The 11,410-nt window shown below is 41.4% G+C and overlaps 2 protein-coding genes across 2 annotated transcripts; both read right to left on the bottom strand.

Annotated features, from left to right (window-relative positions):
* On the bottom strand, nt 1-759 carry nfil3-4 (nuclear factor, interleukin 3 regulated, member 4). The gene has a single exon (XM_085347196.1). It carries the CDS (start codon nt 757-759, stop codon nt 1-3), a length of 759 nt encoding a protein of 252 aa, XP_085203322.1.
* An 8,220-nt stretch (nt 760-8,979) lies between these two features.
* On the bottom strand, nt 8,980-10,065 carry LOC146607633 (uncharacterized). Its single transcript, XM_085347147.1, has one exon. It carries the CDS (start codon nt 10,063-10,065, stop codon nt 8,980-8,982), a length of 1,086 nt encoding a protein of 361 aa, XP_085203273.1.
* Between the last annotated feature and the right edge of the window lie 1,345 nt (nt 10,066-11,410).

The following is an 11,410-nucleotide window of genomic DNA, read 5'->3' on the forward strand; positions in this document are numbered from 1 at the left end:
TCAGTCAGACATGTATTGTCTTTGTGGAGAATGGGCTCTGCCTGCTCTGGCGATGATTTTATGAGGCGGAGGTGGGCAAGACATGGACAGCAGCCCTGGAACCTGCTGCTCCTCCTCTTCATCTGAGGGGGTTCTTGTTGCCATGGGCTTCAGTAGAGGACCTATGGGATGAGGGGAATGGGTTGGCAGGAGATTTCGAGGAAGCACAAGGGGCTTGAGGATGCCAGAGCCGCTAGTAGCTGGTCTGTTGAAATACGAATAGCCTCTCATCGTATGAAGGGCGTATGCAGGGATCAGAAAGGAGTTAGAAGGCTGGTGACTGGGCAGGACAGAAGAGTCTCTACCACCCCAGTAGTAGTTTCTCTGCAGGGATTGTTGGTGGGTGCTGGTGGTGCTTACAGGCTGGCTGCTGCTGTTGAAATGGCATTGCAGTGGATTACTTTGTTGGCCTGTGTACGCTGCAGGGTGAACCAAGCCAAAGTGAAGCTTGATGGCCATTAACTCAGCACTGAGCCTGGCGTTTTCTTCTTTCAGAGCCATGAGATGAGTCTCCAGCACATAGTCATTCATCCTTCTCTTCTCCCGTGACCGCTTGGCAGCTTCGTTGTTCTTGCGACGTTTCTCCCAGTAGAGCTGATCCTTCTTTTCTTCAGGTATGAACTCCCTCTTGCGACGGGGTCCTTTACGTACCAGATCGTTTTCCATGTGTAAAACATGGTTTTCTTGGCCCCCGTGAAAAGCTAGCGGTAGGGACTCCATGCTAAATGAAGAGCGAGTCACAACAGAGACCTGAAATCGAATAGAGGAGAGCAGTTAGTGGAGCTGAAGCGAGCAGCTGAGTAAGCAATGAGTTCTTTATCAGGAAACTACTCTGCAGTTTTTTAATGAATAATGAGACAAATTTTAACAAACTGTCAATGTGACACCGCTCTACACTCCTGCAAAGGTTGGTCAGAATTCAATAAAGACGTTTTGAAATATCACGTTTACAGAATGCTACCAAAAACGTCCTTGGTGGAGGTAATTATAGATATAGCTTTACATTAAACAAACAGGAACCACAAAATATTTATGCTTTGGGGTTCTTTTCAAATAACATGACGATTTCCTGTATCCTTACAGCTGTACTGTGCGCTGTCAACATATAGAAAGTACCGTGTGAAGATTTAAAATATGTCACATTTGACCTCTGACCTCTCCTTCAAGGTCAATAGATAAGTCGACGTGATAATAATGCTGCGTAGAGCTGTTTAAAACTGTTTCTAATTACCGTTGTTTATATTGACAGCATAAGGGAATATGAGAAATGATATAGGGGGATTCAAAATATTACTTTGGACTTCTGACCTCTTCTTCAAGGTCAAATATCACGTCACATTTGACCTCTGATCTCACTTTTAATTTCATATCTGCCTTTCTTTCAAGATGATCCTCAAATATGTTAAATATTTAAAGAAAGTATCGTCAAGAGAGAGAATGAGCTAATCAGAGATATGCTGCAGAATATAGTTAGTTATTTACAAATCAGTACCCGTTATCCATTACATATTTTAAATGCACTTTAAAGGAACGAGGAAAACAAGGTGAACATACACCAAATGCAATCCTAGTCCCTTAAAAGGAAGTCGCGCGCACAGAGCGAGCTGCCTCGGTGAAGGTTGAACGCTCTGAGTGATTCTTGTCATTAAACACATTTATAATCTGAATATGTCTTACATTTGGATTCTTACACTTACGGATGCAGTTTCAGGGTCTGGTTAAAGAAAACAGCAGACACTTCTCCATATTTTTGTCACATTGTTAGGGCAAGCTGTTTAATCGCACCACTGAGAAAACAGATTAGCCGCTGATGACAACGGCATGCTGTTGCAGTGCTAGTCCCTAATCTTATAATGTGTTGAGTAATAGAGGCACATATACTTTGTGTATTTGCAACTTTGTGTTTGTTTGTCTCGCTTTAAGCATATAAATGGCTAATGTTCAGATATAAAGGGCTTTTTAAAAAATCGGATATAATTGTATAAAATGCTGCACGTGCCTGTAGAGGCTGTCCATCTATGGCAGACCATTTTCATACCATTATGGTTTTTTTCCTCTCCAAAAATATTTAGAGGCTATTACAGTTCAGTACTTTATTACACTCTGTCTAGCACCTCGAGACCCACAACCCCCTTTCCTGAACTAGCCTCACCACCTACCTGTCTCAATATGAAACGTATGAAAATAATAAGGCTGGAAACAATACATAGAATGGCAAGATTGTGGCTTTGTGTGTTAGCTCCATATTCCATACTGAGTCATCAGTGTGCTTTGTCTGCATCATGGCTGATGAGGAGCCAAATTAGAGGAGTTTGCATTTGTGATTTTACAGATCTGTGTTGTCAAAACCAAATAAAAATACTCGTCGAGCCTTTCTCTTTTTACTTTTATATCTGTGAAACCAAATAAAACGCTTCTTAACGGAAACTTTTCACGCGAGGTTTTACGCGACCGAGAAGATGCTGTCGCACCAAGCGGCTTTTAGTTCAGCTGAGGTGACCTAAGCTCGGCGTATGCAAATTACGCATAGGTATCTTTAGTTAACGTGAAGTCAAACAATGCTTCATGTTTCTCACTTTGTCTCCCCCTCATCTTCCTCTTTGATCGCCTTGTCCTTCTAGTCACTGCTTCCCCTCTCCAGCACTTTCATCTTTGTGCGTCACTTTGTTGCGTGAACAAACGTGCAGCCAGTAAGAGTTTGTCCATTTTGCTGTACATCTACCTCGAATCCTTCTTTAAATGAATAGAATAGGAGGAATACTGACTGCTGCTAATGAATTATCTTTTATTCACGTGGGTTTGTGGGTGGTTTTTATGGGAAGCTGTGCAAGATGGGTGAACAATGTGTTAAAAACCACAGCCAGCCTCCTGTACGTGCAATCAGAAACACACATAGACTCATACAGGCTAGGCTTACACTTATCTCTTTTAACTCATTGATGTTTCATTCACACCTTATTCTTGCTCACAATATAATACCTGATAAGTGTTTTTTTTAAATCATACACTGCACAGTACTTTATGATAGTAGTCAATTGTGACACCTCATAGAAGAGCTGCAAAAAAAGCTGTCACTCAGGATGTCACACATATAGCATGCTCTTAAATGCAAACAATAACTTCACAGCTTATTACTTACCGTGCAATGCCCTGCAAGGCTGTAGAATGGCCTTTTTTTTATTTCAGTTGTACAAAATGAAAGTACTTTCTTAGCATGTCGAGTGACCGTACAGTCAGACTTTGCCAGAGGCAACAAAACTGTAGTTTCAAAGAGGCCATGTACCGTGTGTGTAGTGGTGAGAGTACACATTGGTTAAAAATATTCAAACCTTTGCCCAGAGAAACCCCGTGTGTTTCTGTGTGAGAACGTGCACACCTGCAAACTGGTGTCTGACACAAAAACTACTTGTTGTACATTAAAAAAAAAAAGAAAAGCAACAGCAGGAAGAGAGAAAACAATAATCACAAAGGAAGACACAGACAAAGAGAAAATAAAAAAAGAGAGGGTTCCTGAGTGAAATCTCTCTTGAGGCCAACCCCGCTCTCTACTCTGCTGCACATTTGCACCTGTTTCTTATCGACTAATTATAGCCCGCCTGCTTTTTAGTAAGGAACTCTCAGACTTCTTCTTTTGGTGTCTATCCGTTTTCTCACACTCTAACATCTGTTGTTGTGTTGCTCTGTACCCTGCCAAGCTTTGTTAAAATAAGTGCTCATAGGAAAAGTTGGTCAGTCCATATTCTGTGGCTTTCCACCTCAATGTACTCTATTCACATCACCTTGAAACTGCCATTAGTATGAGAGAATTCCCTGTTGGGTGGATAAAGAACTCGCCTCCGTTCTTGCTTTTAACCGTCTTGTAATGCAATGCATTTCTTGATGAGCAGATAAAATACAAACTACCATCCTCACAATGCTTTGCATGCAGTAAATATGTTCCGAAACATCAGGCGTTCTGCCTTTTTTGTAATTTTCCTGACTTTACGTGAAAAATATTTTTTCCTCATTGTTTAGTCAGCCATACCGACATAAACATTTTATTATTCAAGTGTCACAAATTATGATTCGTATCACAAAATAAACATTTAGCTTCATGACTGGCTATAACATTTGCATAAATGTGCTAGACTTGTGATCGCACTACTTTTTGAAACCTTTTGGATTTATACTTGAAGTCTTCCGGTCGCTCATAGCGAGCGTTACTAGCAACCGCTGCTACCAAAGTGCTTGACCTTTATTTACTTCTGAGTGGACAGTGAACCTTCACTTACTAGTAAAATCATTTTATGCTTTCATAAAACACACTTTCACTTTCTGCAAACTTGTGATGTTTGCAGCTCCGATCAAACTCAGGCTTCATACGGGCAAAATGTCCCAACTATATCACGTGTAAAATATTACTAAGTGACCAAGACGCGGGTATCGTCATTGCAGTAAGTAGAATTTTATTAAAAATGTTCAGCTTTGGGTGAGACCACTTCTTAGTCTGAGAAGTATGCACGATGATGGATTGGTAACTTATGAATTAATAAATGTTTAAAAACTCCCACTTTCTCATATCTACAGCACAGCGCAGCATCTAAGAGCGGGCCAAGACATTTTCCTCCACATCATGGTCGAATTGATTGGATCAGAAGCGATTCATTCGTGACATTGTTTTTGAGAACATCACGATTAGTTGTCCCATTTTTTAAGACTTCAGTTTGATACGGATTTGCTAAAATTGCACGAAGTATCCAGTTTCGCCTTCCCTCGCAATGGTAAAGAATCCCTCCAAAAATGGGGATCTGCATGCGGGGCTAGCTCGGCTTCAAAAGTCAACGATCTCTGAGTTGGGCCGAGCCCCACGTTTGGTCATTTTCATGCAAATCCATCCCGGACTTTTTGAATAATTCCACTAGCAAATAGAGAAACATACAGATACAAACTGAATTACTCACGTAAACACAACTGCAGGGATGACATACAACAATTCACATGAGCTATAGATCATCCAACATCATATCTTACTGTTGTTCTGTGCTCTATTCTAACTTTGTATATCTTTTCACCTTTCATGAAACAAACGTTCGTTTTTTCTGAGATAGCTAAATAACCTCCAGAGCGTTCGTATTCTGATATAACTGTGAGGTCATTGCAGAACATCAAAAAGTATTTTTTATTCCTAACCTTGGTAGATTATTTAAAAAAATACAGCTAACAGAAATACGTCGTTTGCTGTAGAGAAGCTCCATGTACACAACTGTGCTCCTCTTGCGCATAGTTACACAGTGCAAACACTTCCTCTTCCTCAAACAACTGTCACCAGATAATAGAATATAGAATAAATACCTGATTTCATTTTGAATTAAGAAAATGACACTTTACAAGTCTGGCTGCTTAATTCTGCTTTTGGTCGCGAGTGAAGTGAAACGATTCAAAGGTTTGCTGAGCTGACAATTTCACAGAATACACAGTTATGTTTTGCTGTGATCACAGCAAGACCAGTTGTGCACGCGTTGATAAATGTCCGTCCCTTAGTCACTAACACCTCAACCATTTCCTTCATTCGGTCTTTTTACTTTTAACATACATGGTCAGTGCCAGTATATGTGAGAAAATGTGCTTCAGGCCTTACCTTCTGCAAGCGTATCCACAAGATCTGCTGCCGTCGAGCTGCCAGTGAACTGTTTCAGAGAGGTCTCGCTCTTGCCCTAATGTACAACTTAGAGTGCCGAACTCTTCTGTTAGACACTGTCAAGCAATTAATGCACAGATGAGTCGAGTGGGGATCATAATACTTTGTTGCTTTCAGTCCTACCCACTCACCTCTCTCTTTTTTGCTTTGCTCTCAGCCTTTTTTAACGCGCTGTTTTCCTGTCTTTAACTCTGGCTGTCCACCTCTGTTGTCGCATGAAAAGTGTCTGACTGCTTTCCTTGATGTCGATCATATTGTGGTGGTAGTGGCTTGCCCACACAGGGGTCTCCCCTGTATGATGCTGCTTTCAATTTTAGGCATATTTGGTCGATAGCATGCCAAAACTAAATGAAAACATGCATCTAATGCCCTAGAGTTTAGTAAAGCTATATGATTTTTTTTTTTTAAATCTCTAGAGTAAATGCATTGTTAGCGTCTTTACAGCATTTTGTTCGTACTGCAGCTGTACTATGATACTTTGCTCAGTGAAATGTTTTAACCACATGTTAAAATTCAGTCACATACCTGATGTCTCGTTCCAGAAAAGCTTGGGCGCAGCAGTAGTTGCGGCAGTCTTAGTAATATGAGACGTTTTAGAGATAAAAGCCACAACAGCCAGGTAATGATATGACCATCAGTTCTGTGTTGTTCAGATATTTAGCGTAAAGCATAAGTGTGAGGAGACGTGACTAAAACTTTATGTGTGACTTTTAAATAAATCTTTGGCACCTCAGATTCGCAGAAAATGCAGAAGTGTTTGTGACTTATGAGAGTGTATTTCAAGCCTCTGCTCAGTTAATCTTCTTCTTGTCCAAATTTAGAATCTTTTGTTATAATATAATAATTCCTGTGTCAAAATGACTTTGACACAGGAATTAAAATGCATGCTTTTGTCGTGACTGGAAATTTTACTTCAACGCCCATTTCTATGTATAGCCAGTGTCACATGTAGACAGATTTTTGGCTTCCTGTTGTGATGCGTGTAAGTCCTTAATGTTAGAAAAATAAGCACGAGAGGTCCACGTGGAGGCAAAAATGCTTTCTTTTTCAAAGGGCTGAAAGAGAGTTCCTTTTATGCTAAAATGTTATTTTCTAAACTCGCACGTAAACTTATTTTCAGTCCATCTCTCTGTGTCGGATGGACGAACACTGAGACGCACTCAGTTTGTCAAAGCTGGAACGTGTCTTACACAAAGACATGAATTTGACATCACGAGCCATGACGGACGAGTTCCAGTACGTTAAACAGGACATTCAGTCATCGTTTTTTTTCTGTTTTTAACTTTAACACCTGGGATGCCTTAATTTAGGCCGTCCTTTTTCAAGAAAGGAGGTCAAGCATTTATTCAGAGGAGAGTAAAGTTCAAATCCATGATTGAATTGGGTTGACCAGATCCAAACAAATTAAATCTGGGTCAAAGGATATGATTTTGTCTGACAATATAGGTCATGTCACCAGTTTGTCATTTATGACATATCCCATGAAAAGAATTTAACCCATGACACACAAACGCACAAACTATACAGGTCACAGTTTGGGCACTGGTCACAGGAAGGTTAAAAGTTTGTTTTAATGATGAGCTTGTCTTCTTACATTTTTTTTTAGATGTGACTAACAATAAAAAACCTTATTGCTATTTCAGCTGCTGCTGTGCCTGATACTAATCTTTGGGTTTTAATAGGGATGCATCGGCACGTCTCTTTTTTAACCACAAGTTTCTTCAAAGACTTATGTGTACTGACTTTTGTAAACTAAAACCACTCAAAATGTGGAACAGTGTCTGAGTGTGTTGAGTTTCAGGAGAAGGCATACAAATGTCACATAAGCTCACGTAAAATAGAACATCCGGTCTCCTTAATTTAAAATAATATTCTTTCTTTGAAGTCTGAATAAAAATATGCGATGTGAATATATTGGTAGCATTAATATTAGTTTACGTTTACTTTATTTAGTTATTTACTCTAAAACCGGTGTATGTGTGAAAAATGCATACATACTACTGGAGAGGCAGAAATTATTCCACAAAACGAAATCCATCTGCCACACCGTTTGTGTTGTAGCGCCCTCTGCTGGAGGCTTCGGGATCGTGCATGGGTATTTAAGAGCCGATTGCGATGGCACTGCGTAGCAGGTCAGAGATGACATGATGCTCCATTCGCCTAACAAGTGAAAGATCCTGTTGCGAGAGGATACCCGGATCTTTCTTTTTTTTTTGGTGGGGGGGGATTACATCAAGAAGGGCATAAAAAGGGATTAAAAAATAAGAATATATATATATATATATATATATATATATATATATATATATATACACACTAAGTATATTTTGTACTTTATACTTAGACAAGTATAAAAGTAATACTTTTTATACTTAGAGTATATTCTAAGTATATTCTTAGAGTTTTATACTTACTTTTCGACTTAAAGCATTACTTTTATACTTGATTGTAAAATGACTAACAGGACTATTCGAATGCATGGATATACATTCATATATTAAAGACCCTATTCTAACAAAAGCATAGCATTTAAAGATTTAAACATTACCCAGATGTGGTGTCTCACTGAAATGTGGTGGATTGTGTCTCACTGAGCTGCTGACCCACAAATAAACGGTTCAACGTTCAGTTTTCCATCGAGTCGAATTGTGCTGGGAAATCACGCAGTGGGGATAAAGGGGAATACCGAGTCAGCACGCACAGTTTCACTGGTGCAGTCGCTGTGTTTTTCTTTTTGTTTGTTTGTTTTTCATCACTGGCAAAGGGTAAAAATGTACAAGAAATACCTGTACTGCAATGAAATTAAATAATCTGAATGAAAAAGAAAAGTCCGGAATAACATTAAAAAACAAAAACGAAAAAACAGCTTGTGTGTTTATTACATTATACATTAATATTTCATTGTATGAAACAAATTCAGACAAAGAGCGGGAGCGCAAAAGCTTCATTCAAACAGAATAAAACCACAGAAAATCGTGCCGTGTAGCTCGTGGTAAAATACATTGTTCATGGCTGATCTTTCGGGGAACATAGGCCACGTGAAGGCTGTTTATTTCGTTTTTTAATTGTTCGTATTTTCATTATGACCCACTGCACACGTTTCATTCTTTTTGGACTGCATATTTACTGGCAAACAAAAAAAAAAAAAACAGCTGAAAAAGCCTTCACCTCACATCTCATTTGGACGCATATGGAATCACGTTAAGTTTGGGGATTTTTTAAAAACTTCTTGTAAGTTACACCTTAACAGTTAAACTGTCCAGTCAGCGTCCCCCAGAACTGAGATGCATCCCGAGCTGAGACAAACCAGGCGTTGCACTGCTGAACCGACTCTTCAGCCCCCTCTGAATGTGCGCCTCCACACCGACACCCTGGCTTTGCCTTTCTTGTAAGTGGAGAGGCAGGCCGGAGTAGACGGCCGACGGAGCCAGGTAGGAGGACCTCCAGGGCAGAAGAAGATTATTACACACAGCCGAGTGGTTCAGCTGGGGCACCAGCCAGTTTTGGGGTGGGTACGAGAGCGCAGAGGCATGGTGGAGAGTGTCAGGAGAGGACATGATTGCTGAGAAGGAAGAGACGGGTGGGGAAGATACACTGGGAGAGATGGGGATTACATCGACGGAGGAGACCTGGCGCTGGGCATCCACTCCTACCTCCCCTGACCTTCCGCTCCCTAAACTATCTCGGAGCGAAAGGACACCGGAGCCGGTGAGAGGAAGGATGCCTGGCTGTGTCCCACAATTGCGATGGCTTAGTGGATTAAAAAGACCTCTAGTTGAGCCAAAACAAGGGAGCTTGGACTCATACTGGTTCAGTGCAGTTTCCTGTTGTCGCACAGCCCTGATCCCTGCCTGGAAGAGAGAAGGGGTGTGGGGAGGTATGGGCGACAAGGGCAGAGTGGGCGCTAGGACAGGCGCAGTTGATGTCGCAGAGGGAGAGGGTGCTTTGGTTTTTTCTATGCTCAGGGTACTGATGTACTGCAGGTTAAGGACTTGAGCCCGCAGCTGGGCGTTCTCCTCGCTCAGAGCCAGTAGCTGGCCCTCTATCATCAGGTCATTCAGCCTCCTCTTCTCCCTGGACCGCTTGGCCGCCTCATTGTTCCTGCGTCGCTTGTCCCAGTAGCTGGCATCTTTCTTATCGTCTGGGATCATCTCCCTCTTCCGGCGCGTAACGGGGGTGAAGTGGCTACTGTAGGCCTGTAAGCGCATGAGACGTCGAGCCAGGAGGGAGGACCGAGTCCCAGCCAGGAGCCGAGGCTCCGTGTCCGTGTACCCACTGCTCTCAACTGAGGAGGAGGGCTGGCAAGGAGCATCTGTCCCGGCACCGTCAGGGCTTTTCGGGGAGCTCATGACACTAGTGGAGGGAAACAAGTGTCAGTCAAGCAGCATGCATACATCCATGCATCAAGCATAAATCTGACCCCGTTAGCTGCACCTGAATCACCTAAAGCAATGATTGCTGCACAAGTTTCGATTCATAACTAATGCTGAGAAAAATCTGCGTGAATGAAACTCGTTTACGTTTATTTTGAGCATTTTTGAGTTGAATGTACTTCAGACATTTGACGAAACGCGTAGTTTACTGACGTTGAAAAGCGAGTTAATAATCTGTAAATTCAATGTGCATTAATCTAAACAGCCTTACTCCACCACAACGTTAAATGATGTCGGCACATACGACAGTGTCGGTGCCTTTTCATTTAAAACAGTTTCTAACCTTCTTAAGATTAAGACAGATACATTAAAAGTTAGCCTCGAGGGAACTTTACGCGAGCATACTGAATGTGAGCGTTCACGTTTTAAAGCCTTAGAATTAGACAGCGTCGTAAAGTTGAACTGACACTGACCTGATTGGAAGGATGACACCTGTGGGACTGTTAGAAGCCGGGACTTTGAGCGTCTCTTGCAGCTCTGCAAACACACACACACAAGAAGAGCGACATACAGTTTTACGCGCAGCACTTGGAAAAGTGACTTAATCTTTTTTAAGTTTGTGGGTGTTACATGGGGTGAAACAGAGAAAGGGCTGAACTTACCATTCACTCACAATCAGCGGTGATGTGGAGAGCAGAGCTGCTGGGCGGTGCGCACATATAGGCCACACGGATAGCCAATCACACTGTGCTGTCTGTTTCATTCTGTGGAAACCGATCTGGCAACTTTAACTTGGAGTGCGGAAGTCCAAGAGAGCTGTGTGTGGCCACGATCTAACCAACAGGTGTTACTGAAATGAGTCGATTTGGATCAACCGTCCTACTTATTACTTTTGTAAAATTACAGCACATCGGTCGACGTGTCTAGAACAGTCGCACTGTGACACCACTGTTCAGTAAGCTTTACTTATTAGTAGAAAACATGGTTTGGTTTACGACATGATTATGTTTGACTTTGAGATTTGTTTGACATGTATTTATCTATTTGTTTTGAATGACGTGATGAAATGAAATAAAACACTGAAACAAATCCCAGAAAGCACGAGCTATATTTAGAGAGATTTAGAGATTTTTTTTTCTTTTTTTTTTTTTTCCATTAAAAAGTTCGCTCCACATCACGGTGTTGCTCAGCATGTGGCGCATCTTCTCAAATGGAGACTGCGGGAACTGTAACAAAAGCTTTAACTTCTCATGGATTTTGCACCTGTAACTCCTCCTTAAATGAAGGTTATGGCGCACATAACTGCTAATCACGTGCTCAC

Source organism: Diplotaxodon limnothrissa, linkage group LG23, assembly GCF_057381915.1.
Source record: "Diplotaxodon limnothrissa isolate DT_005_m linkage group LG23, D_limnothrissa_male_GT1.1, whole genome shotgun sequence".
Lineage (NCBI taxonomy): Eukaryota > Metazoa > Chordata > Actinopteri > Cichliformes > Cichlidae > Diplotaxodon > Diplotaxodon limnothrissa.